The sequence below is a fragment of the Strix aluco genome, chromosome 1, assembly GCF_031877795.1.
Source record: "Strix aluco isolate bStrAlu1 chromosome 1, bStrAlu1.hap1, whole genome shotgun sequence".
In the NCBI taxonomy this organism is placed as follows: Eukaryota; Metazoa; Chordata; class Aves; order Strigiformes; family Strigidae; genus Strix; species Strix aluco.
This window is the reverse complement of record NC_133931.1, coordinates 130,717,265-130,743,678: the sequence shown is the minus strand read 5'-3', so window position 1 is coordinate 130,743,678 and position 26,414 is coordinate 130,717,265. Positions and strand designations below refer to the sequence as shown.

General features: G+C 42.5%; 1 protein-coding gene across 2 annotated transcripts in view; it reads right to left on the bottom strand.

The window, feature by feature from the left end:
- The window catches only part of COL1A2 (collagen type I alpha 2 chain), a 41,872-nt gene extending 30,094 nt beyond the window's left edge, over positions 1 to 11,778 (bottom strand). The window contains exons 1-12 of one of the 2 annotated variants that reach the window (XM_074835885.1): positions 11,172 to 11,778; positions 8,912 to 8,922; positions 8,276 to 8,293; positions 7,554 to 7,589; positions 5,742 to 5,825; positions 4,315 to 4,371; positions 1,980 to 2,024; positions 1,825 to 1,878; positions 1,473 to 1,526; positions 1,034 to 1,087; positions 461 to 514; positions 128 to 181 (exon numbers count right to left, since the gene is read on the bottom strand). In XM_074835885.1, coding sequence (XP_074691986.1) covers positions 128 to 181; positions 461 to 514; positions 1,034 to 1,087; positions 1,473 to 1,526; positions 1,825 to 1,878; positions 1,980 to 2,024; positions 4,315 to 4,371; positions 5,742 to 5,825; positions 7,554 to 7,589; positions 8,276 to 8,293; positions 8,912 to 8,922; positions 11,172 to 11,241 — 591 coding nt within the window. In that variant the 5' untranslated portion in view covers positions 11,242 to 11,778. Of the gene's footprint in view, positions 1 to 127; positions 182 to 460; positions 515 to 1,033; positions 1,088 to 1,472; positions 1,527 to 1,824; positions 1,879 to 1,979; positions 2,025 to 4,314; positions 4,372 to 5,741; positions 5,826 to 7,553; positions 7,593 to 8,275; positions 8,294 to 8,911; positions 8,923 to 10,444; positions 10,464 to 11,167 lie in introns of both variants that reach the window. The other variant, XM_074835876.1, reaches the window with a different exon arrangement.
- Positions 11,779 to 26,414: the final 14,636 nt, after the last annotated feature.

The following is a 26,414-nucleotide window of genomic DNA, read 5'->3' as shown; positions in this document are numbered from 1 at the left end:
TGACTTCTAGATTATTGTAGCTGGGCAATGTTAATGCCAACATGGAAGATTGATTGGAGGGGACTTCATATGCCTTTGGCCAGAAAGAACTACAAATGCATCCTATATTATCAGATTTTGTCTTTACCTTGCTGCCAGGAGTACCGGGTTGTCCCTTTTGACCATCCAGACCATTGTGTCCCTATATTGAGTATAAAAATAAATATTAATATATATTTTGCCACAAATGGCTATACACAAACTCTTAGTCTTGTAAGGTAAATCCTTCTTTCCATACAAAATGATTTCTTAATATAATCATGATTTTTTTTTTTAAATCAGTCTTTCATATCAGGAGATATTAAAAACTTCAAAGAGGTTCATGCACTCTTAACTTTGAGGGGATTTCCAGAGGTTTTCAGTATGCTGAAGTGTTTTCAGTCTTTAACTATTCAGGGAAAGAGTACTAAAATATACTCACCCTAATTCCCTTAAAGCCAGGCAGACCAGGAGTTCCAGGGAAACCACGAGCACCCTAAAAACACACAGGGCATGAATGATTGTCTCTAATATTATATACTGCAGTTAAGAAGAAAGAAAAAGAATAAGTCTTTCAATAAAATTAATGAGTAGATTTGGGCCATGATCATTCAAGGGAGGAACACAGTCCATTCCCTAACTTCCCAGGACCAGACTTGTTCCAAGACTAACAGTAATCAACCTGATTTTCCAGTTCTGAATCTCAAAAATTTCATGCATTAACATGTGATAGCACAGCTGTTGTAGCTTTCTATGCCAAGGTGCCTGCTCACCCGCTCCTGTGTAACTCCTCACTATGTCACTTCTGTTACTAACTACACTAGCTTTACTGGGGGTGGGGAACACAAACCAAAAACATAACTGTATGATATCCCTGAATTCAGTAAGAACTGAAATTGGATTAATCCATATAGGGAATATTACTGGACTGTTAATGTGGTGCAATTCAGAAGTGTTGTCATGTTTCATTGATAAGAGAACTGATTTATATTGTATACAGTAGATTAGTACATACCTGAGGGCCAGCAACACCCCTCTCACCAGGTCTTCCAGGTTTGCCAGGGTGACCCTAAAAAATGCAGTAAAAATACACTAAGAAGGACAGGTCATTTTATAAAATGATAACATAAACCATTAAAACAAAAAAAAAAGACACTGGCAAAGTTTCTCTTTTTCAATAAATACAGAGAGCTTGTTAGCTTTCCTTCTCTCTGTATTCAGGAAGCTAAATAATGTATTTAGAGAGGTTTCAAAGTTATCCATTTTTCTGTACACTTCCAACATACAACGTCTCTTGTACTGTAAAATAATTGTTCAGGGGTTTATTTCTTCTACCCAGTATTATAGAACAATGTAAAAATTATGGCCAATAGAATGCTTAGCTTAACAATAACCTAATGTTAGAGTTGAATCACAGCCCCAAAAGAGATAAGAAACATTTAATAATCACTTACGTCTTCACCAGACTTTCCTGGAGGACCAGGGGGACCACGAGGACCCTGGGGACCCTGTTAAAAATAGATTGAAGATTACTTAAAGCATCATTCTTCAGATAAGTCTTTTCACTGGTTTCTGACTTTAGTTGGGGCATAGCTGGAACCTAGCTGACTTTGCACTTCATGATTCCAATCTGAAGGAGTCTGAATCTGAGTGTTCAGCTCTGTTTCTGTAACAGCATCAAGCAGGAATACCCAATTCTAACGTTCAAGGATATGCATATGGATTGGAGAAACGGGCATTACTAAGCATTACAAGCCTATCCTATTTCTAATGCTAACAGTGTCTGTATGTGAAACCTGTACTTACTGTTTGACCAGGTTCACCAGGCTCACCAGGAACACCTTGAAAACCAGGAGGACCCTAGAATAGATAGATTTTGTTAGTGTTTGAATAAGCTATTTTGTGATTTTACAGGTATGTCAATGTTAATTAGTCAGTAGGAGAGATGAGACTGTACTTACAGGGGGTCCAGATGCTCCAGGTGGGCCTCTAGGTCCCATTAAACCCTAGGTGAGAAAAATTAAAAAAGCTTTAACAAAAATCACCATTATAAACACACATCTATTACACCAATTCTTGCTATTCCTAAAATACTGGTAAGCATTACAGTTCTCAGTGTGCAATGTCCAAATCAAGTTAGAGGAAGTTGAGAGATCTGCAAGAATTTGCACAGGCAGTCTAAGTGCAAACAGTTCTTCTAATGGCAATGAACCAGCACAGAATCCAGTGAGATGATTAAGAATGTACCATTATGGCTGGGTACCTTGTGATTAGGCTTCTTAATCTATTCTGACTTGTTAGCCAGTGCACTGGTTCATTCTTCTATGTACCCTCTCCCTTCCATGAAGGGAGTGCATGAACTTCCAGAGTTTAAAGACAAAGGTGATAACAACACATAAGAAAGGTTGTATTTTTGGGCCTGTCAATTTTATCGTGATTTTCAAGAAGAGCTGATAGAGAAAAAGATCATTAAAATGGTAGAAAGACAAAAGGAAAAATAAAGGTATATAAAGGGCAGTAATACCATGAACTGGGAGGTTCACACATAATTTTGAAAAGAAATTAAACAACTCTTACACGTATTGTGTATACATCGATTTCAAATAATGATCAACTTCTATGTAACTATTTTGTTGTTTTCTGGTTTTGATTAAATTATCTTCATTTCTCCTCCAAAATAAGTCATAACATACTCCCCTTGCCTGAATTTAGAATTTACATACGTCTTGGAAAAAAAGGGTCAAAAATCACCTTTAAAAAGGAAATTTCCATAGATTACTGCACTTTCTTAACCGTTGTCCTAAGCTTTACTAAACAAGCAAACAACTTTGAACTGAAATTTAATTTAGGCTTTTATTGTCCAAATGAATGGTTTATGAGATGTTTCAGCAGAAATCATTATGTTTTTAATTGGTTTTAAAACTTTCTTGGGAACTCTTTTAGATTTTCTCATTACAAGATTAAAAATCATGTGACAACTTTTCAATGGCTTATGTAGCTTTCTGAATACTTTTTATTAAGGGGAATAAATGCATATGAAATGCAGGCATTTACTTATGGAAGCTAAAGTAATCTTGTGGCTATAAAAATATGCAGTAATTCTAGGAAAAATAACTGTTTCTGGACAATCTGAATCATATGTGCTGCATAAGCCCTGTGAATCTCTTCACAAATTATATTCCTTAATTGTTTTTCTCTCCTTTTCTTGTCTTCCCAATTGCTCACATTTTCATTATGAATCTTAAAAAATCCTCACGGTAGGTAGATTCTACTGCTGTTGCTGTCAGATGAACCCTAACTCACTCAAAAATTGGAACTTAGAAATTGTGACACCCCAAATAAATCCTCATCTACATTTTCTGATTTATTGTCAGACACTGAGGGCAGAACTTGATTAAAAATGCTCCTATTTTCCTATGTTTAGCATCTAAATGGATATCAAAATATTTTCAAAAATTCATTTAATATTACACTATTTTCAGGAATGGAAACAAGCACTTGACCCAGAATAATCCTGGTCAGCCTTCATCCTGCTGCTCACCCATCTGATGCATTGTCTGTGATGTCAGTGTGTGTGGTGAATCTAACCCATGTTCTGCTATCTATGTACCCTGAAAATAACTGCTAACATCAGGAAAGGTTAGAAATTCATGTGGAGAGGCAACAGACTCCTTAACCATTCATTTGGACATAGTATACAGTAACTGATAAAGATTCCTCCTCAGAAGAGCCTTGTAGTAGCAAGTACTAACATTCAGTCGTTGACAGCCAAATGCGGTGGCCAATTTCCTACCAAACCTGTGCAATCCAAGGATATCAAAAGGGTTGTACAGCCATGGCAGAAAAATGGTCACCAACTGGAGCTGAGATACCGAGTTACTTTCTAGACCTGTGTTGGCTTTAGAGAGCAGATTTACATTCAATCTCATTCCTAAAACACAATCTTCTGTCTCAATATGGGTAAAATAATACTATATCAATGTGTTATCTGACATCAGATTATGACATTCACTGATTCATGAAAGTGTGGGCAACAGATAGAATCAAAGCACAAGACCCAGTAGTGCTATATTCAAGTTAAATATACACTCACAAGACCATATTTCAAGTTCTAAGGATATATTTCAAACACTTCATTGTCCTACATCAAAGGATCAGTTTACAGTCTGACTCAATATATGATCAAAACATTAATTTTAACACTATGCTTTGCATTAACGCAGCTGGATTAGGCTCAAAGGAAAATACTAAACACGTTATCTATGCAAGTTATTAAGTACTAAATCATATACCTACCATAGGTCCTGGGCCAAAATCAGCTGCTTTAGATGGATCATATTGAGCAGCGAAGTTCTATAGGTGATAAAAAGTTTGAAATTAAAATACTAAAAATTTTACTTTAAAAAGTATTGACAATGACCATTCTACATCTAACTGTCATCTGACTTGCTATACTTGCTATACTGTATGTTAAGCAGCATACGTAAAACTCAGTAAACACGGCCCTATCCCAAATACATTTCTATTCACTTGTTTCCAGAAAGACTTGATTTTACTAGGAAGGCCCTTTCACACAATGGCTTCAAATATCTACGCAGCAGTGAAAGAGAGGCACTGCAACAGCGGGAACTGAAAATTAAGAATGTTAACTCAGTGCTCATTTAAAATTGAAAACTTTCTTGAAACCCTGGAATCGTTCTGCCTCATTTCCAATGAGGGAAGTTATGCATATTTTTTTCACCACATTGCTTAAGTAAAATTCATGTACCACCCCTGACGGACTATTGGATGAGGTGGGTAATTCAGCTTCAAAAAGATCTGAGGAGCATGCAGCCTCAGAAACACTGCATTGGATTTTTGATCTTTTATCAATATAAATGTTGTAAGAAAATATACATTTAGTTTTGTAAAGTACATTTTCCCGCTTCACTAAAATGGAAAAAAGTTCTATACAACACGGTCAAAAAATCTTTTTCTTGTGTTTTTTTTTATTAGTATATTAAAATAATAGAAATTAATAAAAGCAGTTTGGGGTTTGCTATTAGGAAAATAAATTATTGCTATTCCTATTGAAGGCAAAAGAGTATTCTTCCGTGCAGGAGGATTTACTAAACTTGATCAATATGACACCGTCTATGTCTTCATGCTGCCTGTGCAAGCCAATGTCAAGCAAAGAGTTAAAGTCAGCCTTCTGCAGAGAATACATGATGGACACTCGTGCAGAAAGTGTGTATGCGACAGTCCAGTTACATTCTGCAGCATGAATACAGATAGAAATTAAAAATTCTAAAGGAAGATATTCTAAAATTCTGAAGGACTTTAAGTATGAACTTTCAGCTTAAGGGTAGTCTTCTTCAGCTTATTCCAATAGAGTTGCTGTCTCTTGAACCCAACCACAAAGTGTCGTTTCTTTTCCCCATCTGCTTAACAGCACAGGTTTCATTTAGTTGATTCCTAATCCATACACTTTATGGCTGTAAAAATTTAATGCTCATTAACAGGGTTGATTTGCTCCTGTGCAAAAATCGCTGTCAAATACAGAATCCAAATCTGCCACAAAAAATATACATCCCAAGGAGAGTTTCATTGGAACTGGGACCATCAATTTCTTGCAGATCACAAGAGAATGTTTCCTCTACTCTCCAATACAACATCAGTGTTTTCCGGCAGATATGCAAAGCACAGATCATCAGTTTCAGTAATAGGAAGTTTGGATGCCTTACTCCGCCAAGACCGGGAGGACCAGGGGGGCCTGGAGGACCTGGTAGACCATCTTCACCATCTCTGCCTGGTGGACCTGGTGGACCCTAGAGTCAAAAAAAGGATTATAAAGTGAACATTAGAAGTGGCTAAAGAAATCTCTGAAGTGATAAATTCATTAACAACCAGGCACCTACAGCACACATTACAGCATTGCTACATACGCCGTTTCAATAAATGGTTAACTTTAGAAAAATAAGCATAGCCTGAATTTACATTGCCTTGCCAGACCTCGTATCAGATAATTACTGTAGTTTCATATTTGAGAAGATTTGTGGGGGCAATAGTGGATCTATGCTACCAAAGTGTAATCTCCGAATTGGGAATTTTCATTTTAAGTGACCAAATTTTGGACCCACGAACCCCAAGTGACCCATGTGGACCCACACAGCCTGCCAGATTATGTTAGTGAGAGCCTAAAATGTGACCAACCAAGGACTGGCAGAGATCAGCCCTACTGGTATGAACTAACATAGATACAGAGTAAGTCAAAGGACAGTTTTTAATCAGTCTAGACTATTTTCTGGTATAATTGCAAATTCAGTGACAATAAAGCAGTGCTTTTTTACAGATTTTTGATACTGTCACTCTGCTACCACTGTCAGAAATTCTTTTACAACAGCTTGAAATTACATGTTTTCAGTCTGGCAACATTTGGTCTTATATTCTTTCATCCTCAGCGCACAAAGCTGGTCAAGTTTTGCCATCGTGGCAACTGAGGTGAGGTATTTCATTTGGTATGTATTTTGGACCCAGTTCAGTGCTAGATGAAATCCATAATACAAGTCATGGATTTCTAAAGGAGCTGAATTAGGTTTGGTGCCTTCAGGACAAAGCATGTACCTCATTTCATTAAACAAATTTAGTTAGTGGTAGCCTAAAGCAACTATCCAGCTGACCATACAGATATACTCTTCCTAATAGTTCTCTTTACATTTGTCAGCATTTTATGATCTAAGAAATCTTCCAGAGCTACCTATCAGTACTGTGACATATTCATTTTCAGAAGATACAAAAAGTTACATGATAACTACACACTGCCTAGATAAGGATATGAATTTCAGAATACCACTTTACATAAAAGCAGCAATGATGCAGAAGCAAATCAGAAGAGCAGGTATCAGCAATAGAAAAGAACATTAGAACTAATTATTCAACTCTCCTTATTTATGGTTACTTTTACAGCAGCCTTTAACAGTACAATATCCACTTTGACTAATAGAAGGTAGATGACAAATGCCTACCTAGGGAGAGCTTTTTCAAGCCATCTTTGGAGGCACAGATAATGAATGATCCTCAAAGCTAGCTTTGTCTATTCAGATTTGATATAGAGAGAGTTTATCCATATACCATATTGTTCAAAGACTACGTCTTTATGTGTCAACTTTCTCTTCTGCATTTTCATGCACTTTTTCCACTGTGGGCAGTTGGAAAAAAAGTTTTTCAAACCATCACTTGGGAGTGCTAGGCTGCTGTCTGAACTCAACCGCATCTGCTGGTTGGACTAGATGACCTTCAAGGTCTTTTCCAACCTTGATGATTCTGTGATTCTGTGCTCAGGCACAATTACCATAACTACGTTGGTGAGATATTGCTGGGGCAGAATTTGCTACATAGGTAACTTGGTTTCTTTTTAATTAAATTGTACATGCAAGCTTCTACAGGTACATTCATTTAATCTCACATCAATGCCCAAACTTAGTTTTTTCCTACTGGTCTTCCAACAACTGTTGTTCAAAGATCACAAACAAATGAATGTCAGTCTAAATCCTTACCCTTTCTCCCTGTGGCCCTTTGTCTCCTCTAGGGCCCTGCTTGAAGAAAATAAAATTTAATGAGTTACCATGCAAATTTTCCAGGACTATGAAGGGAAACAGATACATTAGAAATAATTAGTGTACATAAAAAAGGGAAAGAAGACTTCACATACAGGTCTGATAGCTATTTTCCACAGACAGCATATCCTTTTTCCACAATATGCTACTGAAAATAGATTAGTCACTGTCACTACTGTGTCAGTTAACAGTATCACTGCACCATCCACTGAAGTACTTGCAAAGTTGGTTTTAGTCTCTACTGAGTGACTGGCTCTAATTTAACAGTAGTGACTTTTAGAAATAAAACAAAAAACTATTTAGCCTTTCAGACCCGTATGGATATTGCTGTACTGTTCAATTCACGTAAATCTTTCTAAAGGAACACTGGTTGAACAAGAATGTTACTTTGATGCAGTTTAGTTCTTGGTAGGCTTAGCCCTGATCTTGGGTAAAGCAGCTTAAATTCAGTATTTGAATTTACCCTGGTGTTAAGATGTTGCATCCATTGTTCCCTCCTTTTTACTTCCTACTCATCTCAGTGCTACTGCTATTCTCAGGGAACACTGGAAATAACAAATGTAGTCAGTTTTCCTTTCATCCAATATTCAAGAAAATATTAATCTGCCTAAGAATGTCTGATACCATCTCCACTTCCACACAAGAAAAATAAAAATGCTTACCTTCCGCCCTGCAGATGCCTGGAAAAAATAAAGAAGAGAATTTTAAAAAAGATGCAGTTTCTCCCAAAATTTTAAACTAAAATAACGTACAAACTTAGACTCATCTTCTTACATAGCTATAATTTTTCTCAGTACAGTATATTTAAGTATGCCCTATGGTTTTAAATTACTATGAAGGCTAGGACTTCATTATATAACAAAGATACATGTAACTACATTAGAACATTCTGTTGAAGACTGACAATCTTATACCTATTACAGCCTACAAAACTAGCATAAAAAAAGTCACACCTGAGTTCTTTCATAATCCTTCTGTGCAATGAAATTTAGACTGTAAGACTGGCTTTAAAAGAGAGTCATCTCCAATCCAAACTGCCAGGTATAATGTCCAAACACCACTGCTCCGTTACTTTCTCCTCATGGTCTTTACACCTATGAAGGCAGTCTTTAAAAGGACATCCCACTTGAGAAAATGGGGTGGGTACCTTTCCAGGCAGTCCCTTCAGGATCTAATCGGTATCTTTCCATGACCATATTGGGAATTAATGTTAGTAAATAATACTGCCATGAAAAAGAAGTCTAGCCTGTTAATTGAAGTTGAGTGTTACATATGAGATAAAAAATAATGATACTGACCTCACTCACATCTGGAAAAAGAAGGGAAAGAAAAAAAAGAGAGATAATCAGAGTGTGGATTCAGGTATTTGACAAGTTTTACATTTCAAGGCTTTTTTTTTCTTAACGCAAGAAACATTTTCTTAACGTAATTTCTTACTTTTAAGGTGATTATCTTAAACTGTAAAGAGTCACAGGTGAGCTTGCTGTGTATTTCAAATTCAAAACAGACTTGCTAATGAAATTAGAACAAGTAATATGGTTGATACAGTAAAAAGGCAGGTATCTTCTATAAGCCTGTTCTAAATGTGCTTAAACATATCTCCATGGGGAAAAAAAAATGCACATATATATATACATTTACACATATGTGTGCATGCAACAAATGAATAAATCCAGACAGGCTGCCACATGTGAAGATATTAAATTGTAGGAATAATCTTAAATTTTAATGTAACTGGCCCCATCTCACTTTTTATGGGGAATGGTTATACCTAAACATACCCATTTCCACAGTTTCCTGTAAAATGTCATAGTGTGTGGGAGAGAACAGTTTGAAGCTATTAAACACGAAATAATTTTTCTCTTTGTATTTTATTTACTTCTAAGTACGCTCTTGTTAATTAGTTGGACATACTAATTTTCAAAAATCTTTCCTGAATCTCAAGCAATTAAAAATCTATTTTGGCTGAAACTTACCACGGTAAAAACGTCTTACATCACACTTTAATGCCAGCGATTTGGCATTATTACTAACCAAGAGGTTGTTGGGTGTTTTTCCACAAAGAGTCACTTTGGCAAAGTATGATCACACTAAATTCAGGGGATTCATACAGTCTAGCAAAAAGGTAACAATAATGAAGTGCTCAACACTGACAGCACTGAAATGCCCCGGCAGAACACCGACTGCCTCTACCAACCCAACGTAAAGTTAAATCCATCCCTGTCCCCAGGTGATGCTGGCACTGCCGACTACACTTCTTTTGGGAAAAAAGGGGGCGCTCGGTACGGCGGGATCCCCACACGAACCGCTCCGTCTCCTCAGCTTCTGCGAAGCCGCTGCTACAGCTGCCCGTCACCGGGGGGGGGCGGAGGGGGGATGTCTCCGGGGGGCGGCCACGGTGCGCCGGGACAGGCCCCAGCCCGGCCGCCCCGCCAGAACGGCCCCGCCGCGGGCCCTCGGGCCTCCTCCGGGCCGCTGCCACCGTGCGGCCGGCAGCGGGGGCGAGGCGGGGCGCGGGGGGCACCGTCCCCCCGCGGGGGGCTGCGAGCGGCAGGGGCGGGCAGCGCAAGGCTGCTCCCTCCCGCCTCCGCCCGGGAACCCGGCCCAGCCCCAGGTCGACGCCGGTCCCGCAGCGGAACGGCGGCGAGGGGCTGAGGGGGCACTTCGCAGGCTGCCGCCGCCCAGCAGGGAGGCGGGGGGGAGCCGCGCTCCTCCGCCAGCGGGGCGGTGGGGGGAGACCCAATCCTCTCCCCAGCGAGTGGCGGAGAGCCGCGCTGCACCCGCGGGGAGCCCCATTCCCTTTTCGCCCTGGAGCCAAGCGATATTCCTGCCCTGCCTCCCTCCTCCTGCCTCCTACGGTCCTTCCCTCTGCGGAGACCCCCGGGAGGGGGGGCTGACCCTGCGGGGAGCCGCCCAGGCAGCCCCCGGGGAGCCGCGGGCAGCTTTCCCGCCGCGCCGGGCCGGGCCGGAGGGCGCCCAGGGGCACGGCGCGCCGCAGCGGCCCCGCTCCGCCTCCAGGGGGCGCCGCCGCGCGGTGAGGCGCCGGCGGGCCGGGGCGGTGGGGGGGTCCCATCCGGAGCTGGCCGCCGCCCGGCCGGCCTGTCCCCGAGGGCAGGGGGGAGCCGCCGCTCGGCCCGGCTCCCCCGCTTCGGCAGGCGCGCCTCAAGTCTCACAAAAGCGCATCCCGGGTGCAGCCGGGATTCCTCCGCTCGCCGTCAACACGCTCCTCCCAGCCTTTAAGCATCTCCGCTTGAATTAGGGATTCTTCTTGGGATACGAGCCTCTTTTTTTTTTTTTTTTTGGGTGGGGGGAGGGGGTCTCGTTGGCCTTTTGCCATCCTTTTCTATTTCTGAGGGGGAAAAAAAAAAAAAAAAGCAGCCAGATTCTGATCTGGGACGGAGGCGGCAGCCTTACGAGATGGGTCTCTAGAGCTTGGGAAGCTGCCCCTCGCCGCAGGCAGCCGTCCGCTCCGCGGGGCATGTGCCTGGAGGGAGCGCAGAGAGCGGGACAGCCACCCCCGGACACCACCCATGCCGCAAACAATCTAAAAGCACTTACGTTGGCCTGTCGCTAGGTATGAAGTTACTGCGAGCAGCAACAAGATCCGTGTATCCACAAAGCTGAGCATGTCTAGTTGTAAGACATGCAGACTCCTTGTGGTGCAGAGCCCCTGGTCGGTGGTTAGCGATTACCTACGGGGCGCAGGCATACAGTCTTGAGGAGTAACTCCAAACTTAGCAGAAACCTGCTGCCCGGGATGCTAAATTAATCAAGCCCCGGTCCGCCCTATTTATACCGCAGGAGGGTCCCGGGGCTGCGAGTCACCGGCGGCGACGCAGCCAATGGGCGCGCGGCGGCCGCGGGGCCCGCGCGGCTCCCAGGCCGTCACGTGCCCCGTGTCTCCGGCCGGCGGCGGCAGCCTTGGCAGCGGCGGGCTCGGGGTCGGCGGGGGGAGCCGGGGGGAGCCGGGGGGCGGCGACGACGACGTTAAATTGGTTCCATGCTTTGAGGACGTGGACACTTTGAGGCTTTTGGGAGGAAAATCTGACTCGTCGTCTCATTCTTTTTTTTTTTTTTTAACTTTTTTTTCAGACGTCCCCCGCCCCTCGCCCTGCTTTTCTGGGGCCGCGCCGGGCGGGCGGGCGGCTGGCACCGGCCGGGAGGGCGCTCCCGGGGCTTTCAAAGCAGGAGCTGTCCAGGGCCTGCGGAGCCTCCCGCCCCTCTCGGATCGCAGCGGGGAAGCGGCCGGGGGAGCCGGCAGGAGTCTGGCTCCGCTGCTCAAGCTCTCCCCGCCGCCCCACCGCAACCGAGGGCCACAGGCGATGCTCCCCCTCACCAGCGGGCCCGCGGCGCCCGGCCCCTCCCGCACGGGACGCGGGCAGCTTGTCGCCCCGCTCCCTTGCACCTCCCCGCCGGCAGCCGGCGTGGCTGCTCGGTTCCCCGCGGCGAGCACCGGGCAGCCGCAGCCCCCTGAGCCCGCTCACAGCCGCCCGCGGCAGAGCCCCTCCGCGGGGTTTGCTCTCCCCGGGGCGGTCTCTCCGGAAGGGCCGCGGGCGGGGAGCCGCGAGTTTCTTCTCCGGGTTTCGCGGCCGCTCGGGCAGTGTGCGTGTGCGAGGGGGCGGCCTGAGGTGCCCCGGCAGCCGGCCGTACCGAGCGCTCCCCGCCTGCTGGCCCGTTAAACACAGCCCCGCGGCGGCTCCCCGGCGCGGGAGGGGGGACGGGCGCTGCAGGCAGCTCCCCTTCCCGCCGGCCACCCGCACACCCAGCGGAGGGGGAAGCTGGCGGGGTTGCCTGCCACGTCTGTCCGGCAGCCGGCTTCGCCCTTCTCGGGGGGGTGGGGGGGGGGGGGCGGAAGGGGGGGGAGGGCGCCGACTGCCCCCCGGCGCTCAGGAAGGCCGAGGGGGGCGAGAGGAGGTGTCCGCGCCGTGCCCCTGAGGGCCGGCAGGGACCGGCCGCCCCTCGCGGCGGGCAGCGGGGCCCCGTCCCCCTCCCGGGCGCCTCTGCCCCAGGGACTGGTGTCGGGGGGCTGCAGTCACTTGGGGTCGCCCATCTCGGCCCCGCCGGCCTCTGGCCCGCGGCGGCTGAGGGGAGCTGACGTGGTCCCGCCGGCCGGGCCAAGCGGCGGCCGCGGCCAGCACCCCCCCCCGCCCCGGGGCTCCTCCACGGCAGGCAGCCGGCCCCCTCCCGGGCCCCCTCTGCTCGCTGAAGGGAGTCCCGGGCAGAGGTAACGGCGGAGGCAAGCGGGAGCCCCGCCTCAGAGCGGGCCCCCCTCTCCGGGGCGGAAGGGGCGAGGAGGGCGCGGCGGGACGTGGTGCTGGCTCCCCTTCCCTCCCCCAGCCCCGGGTGTGGGTCGCCAAGCAGGCGGATCCCGCTCAGACACACCGGCGAGCCGCAGCGAGCCTCCGCGCTGGCGGGGGAGCCGCGGCGGGGGGAGCCGGAGGGCTCCCGGCAGCGGGGCTGGGGGGCCGCACTGCCTCCTGCCCACCCCTCAGCGGAGGGGGTCGTGTCCCCTGCAGCCTGTCTCGGGAGGGACGCAGGGGCTGTATCCAGCCCTGATTTAGAAGCTGCCTCCGGGGGGACGTGTACAGAAAGGACGGAAAAGATGGGACATGGGTGTCCCATCTCAGGGGGGACCCCACAGGGGTTGTGTCCCAGGGGCAGCGCCGAAAGCAAGGAGCCCCTGTGCCACGCTGCCACGCGTGTCAGGGAGAGCCAGCCGTACCCAGGCTGAACAGCCTGTCTGAAGCCGCCTTCGGGACGTTCCCTCGCTATCAAGAGTTCCGATGAAATGGGTAACGTGCATGACAAACGACACATGGAATTAAACTGCACGTGGAATTAAACCTGCAGTTTGGATAAAAAAACCAACAGCATCAAGAAAAGGTGATCCAACAAAATGTGCCTGACCACAAAATAGGAGCCCAACAGATGGTGACAGATTGAAACAGTAATAAAAGAACATGGCAGAAACAGTACACAAGTATTCTTTAAGATTAGCTTTCACGGGAATGGTATCAATTTAAATCAAGTAGGATTTAAAATGAATCTGGGCATCAAGGTTAACTAAAGATTACACCAGCATAAACCTAAAATAGCTCAGTGGGCTCCAAAGAAGTTGAAATAATTGAAATTAGATCCAAAGCACTGAGACTCAAGTCCGAGTATTTCCTGACACCTCCACTTCCAGTGAATAGTGGTGGGGTTTTTTAAACTTTTCCCTTGAAATCAGTCATTTCACACTATAGCCATCAGGAGAACATTTATCGACTGATTATGATACTAATGAGACACCGTTGAGACAAAATCTGTTCTGATTGCATATATATATGATGTCAGACAACTGTTGCTTTTATACATATTTTCAAGAAATGATAGCCCTTTTTCTACTAATGGAATACTCTGATGGTGCAAGAATATGGACACATGTATCCTGACCAAACCAAACTACCATTCCCCTCCGTTCTACCCATGAAGTTTCACACAGGAGAGACAAGCCCCCACCCCAAAGAAGTGAAAACTCCCCTGAAAGATGTGGATTTTCAACTACCACGCCTACCGTAAAGCAAATGGCTGAGGGAGACACACAGCCAGAAGCTCAGCGACACACAAAAGCTGGTGTGATTATATGGAACTACAGCTCCTAGCCTTCGAAAAAGATATGTTCTTGGTATGCTCCAGCCATTTCAGTATTGGTGCACATGGGTGTACCATGGGAGGAGATAGAGGATAATAATTCATTGATATGGCTCTTTTCCCATGTCTACAAGTCTCTTTTCAACAAACCACCATCCTGAAAAACCCATAACTGAAGTTCTCTAGGACTGTCAGCTTTGACCTAACAGTCTCAGATGCATACTTGACCTTTTGAACCTATGGAGCCTTTGGTGATTTTCTTCATGGACATTCATCTGTAGTCTTCCCATTTTGAGGAAAGATGAAAAAGGAAAAAAAGGAATCTCTTTTCCCTCTAGCATCAGCACGAATACAAGCAACACCAAATGATTTTAGGGTAAGTGACAAAGGCCTATTAAGTTGATCTTCCCGCAAGCTATCATTATCATACAGATATTGTCACAGATTCTGTTGTGAAGGTAGGCTACACTGCTCATCTACTCCATCTAGGCATGCAAAAGCAACCTTAGAAACTTGGGGAAAGAATAAAAGTATTTCCAAAAAAGAGAGTGCACAGGGAATTTATTTCTATAGTGTGAGCTTGGAAAATATTTTTTCCTTAAAAGACAATTATTGTAAATGGCTGCTATTATGCAAATATCTTTAGTAGTACAGGGACTCCTAAATTAACACAAGTAACATGACAGCTTTTGGAGCCAGTAGCATACCAGAAGTGATTTGATCAGCCAGCTTTAACAAGGAAACATCTAAGAACTCATTTTCCGTTTGGATCATATCTATTTAAAGGAACTATTTCTCACTGAAGCCAGTAATGCCTATGGCACAACTTAAACTGAAACTGATGATAATAAAAAATTACCTCTGGAAAATTTGCTGATAGGGAAAGCTTTGAAAGAGATGAGCTTCCAGGTGATGTCAAAGAACATTTATTTCTCGTTGTTTTGAACAATTCATTAGAAGGCAGACCTAAAATTCTGAAAACTGTAATACATACACTGGGAAGCATTTGCTACTCCTTCAAAACTTATCATCCAACTGTGAGCCATTATCCAGCCAAACAATTTAATACTGTCTGGCCAGTACCTTATTACCAGAAAACAGAGCAATGCCAGAGTTCAGAGAAAGATCTGCATCTTTCTAGATTGTCCTCAAACCTCATACCACACGGTGGATAACTGGGTTTGGTGTGCTCTCAGATCGTAGTTTTCCTCAGGCTGATATGGATGAGAGAATCACAGTATTTCTGGTTGGTGCAAATAGTTACTCATTTCTTTCCATCTATTCCAACACAAAGCTTCACACATTTGTTCAGATAATTCAGGCATGCCCTACTGTATAGCAGTAAAGGATGAGCAATGAATCTGCATATGAGAAGTAGTTTCCCTCTGGGACTCCGTTGAGCACTGCGGCTGGTTAAGTGACACAATCTGGCTTTAGTCTTTCTTTTGTAGGATACATAGGTATATGAGGTCTATACGATTTAATGCAGCACTAAGCTGAACCCTGGACAGATTTTACTTGGTGTCTGCTGTGTAGACATCTCAGCTTGTTTAGAGCCAGCTTTAATAAAACTGTTTATGATTCTGCAGTTCACGTCTTAGCTTGGTTATAGTCAGTATCTTGCTCTGAATAATAAAGACTAGTACTTTGTCAGTGGAGAAAATACAGAAACAGTACAGTGTATTCCCCTCACTGCAATTCATTGTTTCATGTTTTCTGTTTTCTTCCTGACTGTTAAGTTAAAAAAGGTAACAAAAAATTTGTGCTCTTATAGGAAAATCCTGAGGAGAGACAAGACAGTGCAAAGAACTTCCACCAGTCCTCCACACCCTGTGTTGAAAGGCCAGGTATGCTAAGCTCCTGTGGTCACGACACTGTTCCCATGTAGGGCTAAAGGTATACAGAATTCTAAGAGCATGGCACAGGTATGTAAAGAGAGTTGTGACTTGTCTGGTGCATGGATCAGCATTTAGAGGGAGTCTGTAGAGTACCAGTAAATGGTGTGGAAGCAGGAACATTGTTCTTTGTGCAAACAGCTCATAGCCATTGACTTCTAATACTTCTTCAGTATTTTATGACAGTTCTTTCAGAACCATTTAAAGTGGCTTTTGAGAAGTAGTCCAGCAAAGGGACTTTTAATGAGAAACAAACAGGTTCTATGCATACAGCTATGGCAGCTGCTTCTTTTGGTTTCTGTTCCCCACTGGCTGTGTATACTTAAATCATCATTCGTTATTCTCAGCAGGAGTAATGGACATGGATTCTCAAAAAGGAGCAACCGATAGGCAGAAAGCAGCTCAACAGCCTATAGGGGAGTGCTGTTGAAGGGATCAGTAGACAAATTCAATGGAAAATTTTCCTCAATTATACTTAAGTAAAGCCAAGAAAGAGGATGGCTCAAGGCTGCTTCACTTACACTGAGATGCCTAGTTATCCTTCTCAAAAGTGGTAAACTTCTGCAGTGGCAGTCAGTGAGCTTTCTGGGTGGTGCTTACTTATTTAAAGTATATACTGTTTTTCTTCTTTTGTTTTCTTTTTTGTTCCTCAAAGGTTACATATTAGGAATTGAGGAGGTCAAAACAAAGGTTTAGTCCATGTATTGATAGAAGGCTCAGTTGGTTGTTACTGGAGCCAAACCAGTTTATCAAGCTTAAATAAATTCAGGGCACATCATAGACTACTTTTCAGATCATTATCAACTCAATCTATTGCTCTATGACACTGAAAGTCATCCAATAAAATAATACAATTATTAATATTCTAGCTTACTTTACATCTGAAAGCTAAATTTAAAATTAATTTTTTAAGACCATTTGGACTTCACCTCCATTCCATTTAATAAAGCTATAAGCCTTCATGGCTGTTATAAAAACAGCCCTCTACACTGGCTCTGATTCTGTTTTCACTCAGGTAATAGAATGGAAACTCACACTGACTTCAGTAATAGAAGAAGCAGGCCAGTATTCACTATAGTTGTAAATCTCACAAGTATTTAAGCCATATCACAGATTTTTTTACTTTTTTGTTTCAGCTTTAACCATCTAATTAGTTTTTTTGACCTGTTCTATTTGCCAACCTTAGACTTTTAACTTAAGGCATACAAGATTCTCAAAAAAACCAGAAGGCAAGTTAAAAGTAAGGTAGGCAGTCCTTTTAAAATGATCATCAGTCTCAGTACATTCTAATAAAAGCAAATTAAAGTAATGCTAGTGAGAATACTTTCTCTACATGAACACACATATTAATGGATGTGTGTAGACAGACTGTAAATAAATTGGTAAGTCTCTGATGTGGCAGTGAGTTCTGGTATACCAAGCTTGTACCACTGTTAATCAGCATATTGCCGAAATGGAGATGAAATAACAGTTTTGAAAAAGTTCCATTGCATCTTTATGGCATAGCACCCTGAAGTGACAGCTACAGAGCCTCAGCTCCTGGGGACTGTCAGAATTTTCTTATGAGAAAAGAAAAAATATAAATGCAATGAACATCACTTGTAGCAGATCTGTATAGATCCATTCCTTCACATTCTCAAACAGGCTTGGGAGTGATAAGGTCAAGGACTCAGAAGTACATGAATCAAATAAGCACTGGAAAATGTAAGAGGTAGAAAACAATGGAGTAATTGAAAATAAGCAGATATGATCATGGGTTGTATTTGGTTTGTGTAAAAATGTACTTGCACAGAAGGTTGTGGAGGGTATCATATAAAGCTCTAGTTATTATTTGATACAATTATTATAGCAATCAGAATCACACAGGCGATATTAGAGGAGACTGCCAAACCATTGGTACCTTGCCTTGAAATTAACTACTGAAAAAGTTTGCTGCACAGTTAGAATAAAAAAAACCAAACCCAAACCACCAAAAGAGCCAACAATGGGAACTGTTTATGGCAGGTGGGAAATAATCAATCTTTTTGTTATCTTCAGGTCCTGAGTTTCAATGAGCCTAATAATGAATGGTAGTTTTCCATATCGAGAAATAATTTCCAGCTACAACAAAGAGTATATAACTGATGATTTAATGGAAAAAAATCTGTCTCAATGAAGGAAGCACCTTCAACCTGATCCTTCATTATATGGATACCGCTTGGTATGCATGCTGACAGTTGAAAATAAGCAGTGGTGCAAGTAAAGGCTTGTTTCAGACAGTGCACATCACTGAAGTTAGCTTCTGAATCAGGTAAATTCCCACAGGCAGTGGGCGTAGTTTTGAAATGCATTTATATTCTACTTTGAAAAATGAGGCAGCATGCAGATTTAAGTAAGATTGAGAGACAGCATTGCCCTGTCAGTCCAGACTATTTCCATGTCTTTAAAACTTTTCACCCCTTGTCATCCTGCAGAGAAAAAAAACCTTCTGCACAGGCCTGAAATGCTTTCATCTCCTGCAGCAGCTACGGACTGACGTCTGTTCTGCTTCATGTGTAGTTAGAACCCCTCATTCTGGAGGGAGGATGCAGAGGAAATCATCTGTGTGCTGATTACTTTCGGATGTCCTTCCCACAACTTTCTATTCCCCATTTACTGGAAAGACAAACAAGATCTCCTGCTGCAGACTAGAAAAAAAATCTTGAAGCATCTGAATACAAGGACTCATGGCATATGCTCATGTCACACAGAGGCGAATGTGAAATCTCTGCAGATGCAATCGCTTGTGTAAGGCTTGGCTGAGTGCAATATCTTACTGTGTCCCAGAATTACTTGTACATCACAGTGTTCTGATTTTTAAGTGGTAGAATCAATGAATGGCATGCAGTGTGGTGTTGCTTCTCCCTACAAGCATTTTTAAAGCTGATTGTGCTTTGTTAAAAGCATTTAATAGGCCATTGTTCAGTGTAATAGCATGTAGTTTTGTAAAAAAACACAGGTGATTCTATAAGGAGTGGAACCAATAGACCTTACAGATAGATGTGACATACATCCTTAAAAACATCAGCTCCTCCCTTCTCCCAGATTACCCTCACATCCTCTATACCTTCTCCCTCCCACTAGACTCAGCTCCCTCCTGTGCAGCTAACAGCTGGGCAAAAAGCAGCCCATGCTGGGGCTAGCCCCGAGCAGGCCACCTTATTTGTACTGATTAGCCTGCTGGTAAGCCAAACTGGACAGGCTCTGACTCACACCGCAGCCTTTCCTTCTTGGAGTTGCTGATTTTAGTCTTTTCCCCCTACCTGCCTGCCAGTTTCATGAAACTTGCAGAACCTTAGTATCTTTCCATCAGTTCCATTGAAGTGGGCTCCAAGGTTAGGAGTTACAGGGGGATGCGGTGAGCAGACAAATAGAGAAAATGCAGGTGTCCCCTTACTGAGGTCAGTCGTGCCCTCAGACCAAAAATATGTTTTGCTGAACACAAAATATCTCTTGTAGTATTAGCTTCCCTTGTTAGTAAATACCACTAATAGGTAAAAAGTGATAGCTCTCCATTCTCTCTCCTGCAGTGTTTTCCACTCTTTGAAAATGGTTGCTAATCCTTGACCTGGTATATTCCTACATAGTTTCGTGAGAGGATAAGCAACCTTGTTATAATGGTGAACTCCACTTTTTCACAGGATGATATTTTCACATATCAAATTTTAATAAGATATTTGAAAGTATTAAGCAATAGATCAGTGGACTCCTTGAAATTCTGCAAAGGGCAAATTTGCAGGTGAAGGTTTAGGCTTGTAAGTGGTGCGCCATAAGAAGCTAAAGGCAGTGAGAATATTTTAATAAAAGATCACCTCTTACATTTTTTTTTTCTAAATGTCTTCTATTGGTCACTGTTAGAGACAAAACACTGCATTAGATGTACTTTGATCTGACCTGATAGGGCAACTCTTAGTTTCCAAAGTACATGTGAAAAAAACCCCCAAAATATTGGAAGATGGATTCTTTAAACAGATAGGCCAATCATATCCATTTATTTTCTGTAACTGGTATCAGTACTGAGCCTGTGTATTTAAAATAATTTTTATTTCCTATATAGTTTGCAGATTCAAAAAGTTTACTTTTTTCTTCTGGATCTTTCTTGGGAAAACTCTGTAGTTTAGATTATGCCTTAAACTGCCATTGAAAAATTAAATGGAAAACTAGTGTACTTGACAGGTATACTCATGGGACACTGAGAAAGGTAGGACCATGTCTACAGAATCTGTATTACTGAGCGGGTAGTACATGAGAGTAGTTAAACTGCCTGAGCTTAACCTGATTTTGCTAAACAGACATGGGGAAGAATATTTTCATTTGTAAATTGCTTTTTATTTTGTGACATGGAACAAGATGTTCAGTAGGATGTGTGGATAAGATTTGGACAGAAGACCTCCAGATGCAAAGTGCATGTACAAGTGTCTCCTGTCTTACAAATGATACTATATTTTTATTGGGTTTTTTAATATATATTATATATAAATATTTAAAAATATATATTCTACATAAATATAATATATATATTTTTTCTATGTATTTTTTATCATTTTAGAAATTATGGAAATAATGATTAAGAAGTAGGATGTCTTGGTGAAATTTCTGTGTGCATGCAGGCCCCAGTCCTGAAACACTGGAGTATCTCAGTGAATTCATTGCAGGAAGCCAACAGGTTTTGTCTCAGGAACAGTGTTGGGATCTTAGCATGGTTCTCAGTGGAACTGATGCAATGCAATATGATGCAATAGGAAAGGTAGTGATGTAGAGTGGGGATGTATCATGTGTGAGCAGGCTGCCTTTCTCTAAGGTGACCACAGGTAGTGTACATTAAAAGCGAATGCTCAAGGCAAGGCTCAAGGGAATGAGCTGTGTGGATTCTCCAGAGCGCAATGCCCTCTCGGGATAATTTGGTGCTGCAACCTCAGTAGCCTGGATAGCCTCAGGAGATGCGATTCAATAGCTGCTCAGCCTTTGCTGTAGTGGTCACAGCACTGGGACCACAGGCTGCGATCACCTCAGAGATGATCCAAACTGAAAACAAAAATGTTTTCTTCAACTATTTGTACCAAAAAAGTCTCATAGAATTGGAAAAGGAGCAAGCCAACAAAGGGTTAAAGTGCTTCCAAAACAAACCAGACTGGCTAATTAAGTAATTACAAGTAATTTAACAGGTCTTTGGTTTTTGTAAGGCTACTCTGAGAGGTTTCAAACCACAGACGATGGTGCTTCTGTGTTATGTAATTGCTATCGATAAGAAGTGAGGGGGCGTCATGCCCGCTACAGTCCCCTGAAATGCATGAGAGCAAAGCAAGCTAGCTACAAGACCCATTCAAGCTGCTAAACTGAAAATGAATAGATCACCCATTAGGAGAGAACACATAGCTATATCCATTCTTCTGCTACATGCTAGCAGATTTTGGCTGTGGATTATGCAACCAGCTGAAGCCAAACTCTCGGCCATCAAATAACGCTTTTAATGAAATGAAGAAATATTTTTGTTGCAGGTGAAATGTGCCCCCTTCCGTGTCCCAGTCATGAAACTGAAAGACATTCAAATGAATGCAGCTTTCAGCTTTTCTGAGAGTTGCTGTGTACCTCTGGTGATACAGTCTAACTGTGTGTGTGTCCTCTGGAATGGGTTTATAAACTTCACCTCAGCTTAAATGTTCTTACGAATTATTGCTTGAAGCTATTTGCATTCAAATAAAGAATGGGAAAAAGTTACATGAGCCTTAGATTCACTATTTTCTGAAGTAAATACTACAGAAATTTTAGATATTAAGAGATAAAAGCATGAGTATTTACTGCAGAAAATAATGTCCAGCTCATGTTGGACATTTTGTGCTCTCACTGGTGCTCAAACTCTAGTTCTGCATTGGCAGCATCAGCTGTGTCCAGGCCCCCAAGACCTTTGCAATCTGTGCATATACAGACAGGTCAGCCTTGCAAATTCTAATATTCTGATATTCTCATGTTCTAAACTCTAAGAATTCAGTGCTTTTAGCTTAGGTAGATGCATGGTTCAAAATTCAAGCATCATCGTATATTCTGCATCATCGGCTCAGGTCAAGGTTTGCTTGCTCATCACATGCAAACTCCAACATCACTGTGCAGGTACTTGATCATCAGAGGAGTCTGAGTGGTAACAAAGGGAAAAGCAACATGCAACAGAGAATGTGTATCTTAGCTTGTACAGGAATTCTCCTTTTTCTTTGCTTTGGGTTAATTTAATTTTCCTTAGTTGCTTCCAAATCCATAACCTATCCTGCAATTCAGTGTTGCCACATTCCAGATGATTTCTGACTGGAGTTGCCCAGCTGAACTTTTATTGCTTTGTTTCCAGACTCTCATATTTCTCAGCTCTTTCCAAGTTGCTGGAACTGCTGCCCCTATTGCAGGGAAGAGCTCTACTGAAGGGGAACACACAAGGTTGCTGTCCCTTTTTCATGCACAAACATGAGTGTGGGGGATAAGAGGAATGGCATTCTTGATATTTATTCAGTATTAACTGCAAAGACTGTTCAAACAGAGAATTTTGTCATACAACTTATAATATCTTAGGATTTCCTTAAACAGCAATAGGGAAGCAGTGGGCTTGCTTCTATTTTAAATCAACAGGAAAAGTGTGTGGAAAAGGAACCATTCTGCCTGATGAGCCAGGGTTAATTTGCTCATGGGTTCACTTGGCTCATGAGAAATTCTCATGATCCACAAATCTGACTTAAGAAATTGGATAACGTAAAGAGTAGTGTAGAGTTTCCTTTCTTCCCCATTTGAAGACATACAGAAGGAAAGAGTTCAACAGAAATATATGACAACTCACAATTAGAAAAAACTTCCAATTTATTTAGCTAAAAGAAACATGATTATTTTGTCCTAGGAGGTGTTTTTTGTTTAGTGTTTGCTGACCATATATAGAACGATATTTCTCATCTGCTATAGGAGATATGCTGAATTATAGGAAGACTTTATGTAATACATAGGTTACAAATCCATCACATATCAGGTATCTGATCTGCTGGTGCATTCATGGGAATCAGGGCTACAAAAGATAAGGCTGAATCTTCTTTCCCTTGTGAGACTCTGTCTCTGCAGCCTTGGTGCACTGGATTGACTTCTTCCAACAACAACTAGGGAAGTGAGGAGAAAAAAGAATCAGAGTGTTTGAGGGTAGTGCTTCAGGCTTTTACAAGCAAACCTTGCTCAGTAACTAGTGTGGAAGAGCAGACATTATAATTTAAGCTGCTAGATTTTCTCATTCTAATCCAAAACACAGGGGGAATGCCTGGCAGGTATTAAGATTTTAGAGTTTCATTTGGTAAAGAAGAAAGCCTGTTGTAAATTCATTCCTACACTGTTACACTTCAGTCCTTAAAATTTAAATTTTCTCTCTCTCTTCCAACTAAGATTTTTATCAAGAATAGTATCTCAAGAACAGGGGAAAAAGTATACTTTGACCCCAAACATTCCAGGTTCTGATAAGTTCTGTATCAAAAACTTCAAAGCAAACTTCTTATCATTGAAAGTTGCCAAAAATTGGAGCATCTTTCAAGGGATATGCTATATTCAGTGGGTGCAATTCCAGTGGCCTTTGTTCCTGGACTGACTGATGGGGATATCTCAAAGATGGTGAGGTGGGCAACCCTTTCTTCCAGGACTGGCAGTGAAGATGCCAGACAGGCATTAGCTTGCCTATGAAAACTACCAGGACACTAAAAGGAGGTAGCAAGTATCTGTGGTAATAAGAGGAATATGTGAGAATAAGCAACCATCTCCAACTACGTGCTAGTCTAATTTCCTTCTCTAGACTGATGACTGAAAATTATTTTTACTAAATAATCCTTACCCCTAATATCTTCATTGTTTCCCCTCAATTAGTCTCTTTCTACACCTACAATCCTCTTTCTACCAGTATGATTTTCTCAGTTCTGTTTTCTGTAAGTAAAAAAAAAAAATCTCTAGTTTTTAGGTTGTCTGTATACAGAACTGCATTTGACAGTTGCAACGTTGTTTATTAAAAATAAAATGGTACCAATTTTTACATAGATTTCAGATTCTCAGATCTTATTCCACCAAAGTAACGATTGCTCCTAAACTAAGGTCAGATCAGAAGCAGGGGCTCACTTATTAGAGATCCAGAACTAAATAATGATCACATTTATACCTGGGGGAATCTATCACAGCACACCAGAGAATTTCACTGGTGCAAGAATCACACTACTAAAATTGACAGCACTTTGCCTCTCATTCTCATTATCCTTGCCAAAATTAGACTGAGAAAAGTGAAGAATACCTTTACATTCACTCCCTGAAGTATAAGTTTCATAGTTTTCTTCTCTTGGTTTTTAACTTATTTTGTTGTTTTACCTCCCATGCCCTGGCTTACCAGTTAAATAAAATTTCATTCAGAAATTTAACTAATGTGTTACATAATAAACATGTTGCATACACCAATATTCAGTTTTCAGGTCATTAATATAGCCAACAGACTCAAATAGGAGTTTGCAGTAGTAGTTAGAGCCCCCATTTGCTAATTTAACAGAGTTTAGAATCTCATAATTTCAAGGGGCCATTAAGCTTCCAGATAATTTCTTGCAAAAATAGAACATTTGCATACAAGTTATATGAAAAGGCAGCATGATGGTATATGCCATAAGACCAGCAGTCAAGCATTTATAGTCACCTGAAGCCACTGATTTAGTAGTTAACCTCTGACAATTTACCTCCTGCGTCCTTGTTTCTCCTCCTGCATAATGTGTGTAAGAGCCTTCATTTACATGATTTACAGATGTGTGATACATGCTAATAGTTTCATGCTGGCACAGGTCTTTGAAGATACGAAGTTCAACAATGGTGCTAAAGATTCTTCTTTTATTCATCCCTGCCTTAATTTCAACTGACACAGAAATGTTAATGTTTTGGCACAAGCAGATCCTGTGGTTGAGCTCTAATGTCAGTCTGAACCTTTAGTGTTGCGTATACACTCAGCTCTAGCTACACCTGGGCATTACATCTCTACAAGTAATTAATACTTCAAGAGCTATCTCTCAGTCATCACCTATACAGTTCTGTTAGACTGCTTACCACTGTTGTATGTGATCTTTGAATATTTATACTTTCATCAAGCAGAATGTCAGGCCTAATTTATTACTGAGTTGGCATAATGACAAGTAAGGTTGGGAAATGGCATTCTTGCCACCTGGATTCGATAGTGGATATAATTCAGCTTTTCAGTCTTCTTCACACTAGGAAGGTGTCTGCAGAGGCTGCTGGCCATTAAAATGCCACTTGGAATATGCTGTCTTGATGACCAGCTCTATGTTAGTCAGTGCTAAAGAAATTTCGGAGGGAAATTTGTGGCTGATTATGGTTCTGAGGGCCTGAGACACTAGCTTTGAACCATAGCAAGATGGCTGTGCTCTAGCTATTCTTTTTATTTCTTACATATATTTCTTAATGAGTTTGCCAGAAATGGATTATATTGTTACTTGCAGAGACTCTACCCATCAAGGAAGGCTGTAAAAGAACCAGAGCAAACAGGAAGTCCTTGTCTTCAAGCCCTAATTTGAACAATATGTGTGTTTACAGAGAGCCAGCTAACACCTATTTTGTTATATGATCATGCTGATCAGAGATTTGCAGGAGTCTCTTGGGTAGACAGAATGTAAACACATCTTGCATTTCAGTGCAGGGATAGAAGACAAAGAGCAGGGAAAAGATGCAGAGAGGACCTAGGGGGGTTGTGGCCAAGATCAGGAGATGGCTTAAGGCAACCTTTCTGTCTTCCAAGTATACTTGTATGTATGTATATGTGATACAATCTTTTCTGAAGGTTCAGTCCTACTTAGATTACCACATTTCAAAGAAAGCAGCACTTTAGAAGTGTCCATAGTTTCTGGACTTGCCCCATAATAAATAAATGTTCCAGGACTTGTCACATAGTTAGCTGTCCTGGGTTCCTTTATGCTTTCTGCACTGCACCTGAGTGTATAACAAGCTGGGTGCTGTATGGTGGGGAAAGCAGCTAGGTTCACTCGGGTAGTGCTCAGGTAGCATGGAAAAGAAACAGAGGGAAGGTGAGGAGCTTTGTGAAATGGCTGCTGTTGATCTGGCACAAACATCTGCCTCTCTCCTGATGGGCCAGGAGCTGTAGCTGTGTGCCAGCTGTGAGAGAAGTAGGAGCAGTGTGCTGTGTTGGAAAGACTGTGGCGGGGCATGAGAGGAGATGTACTAGCAGAGTTGGATTTGCAGAAAGTGGGTG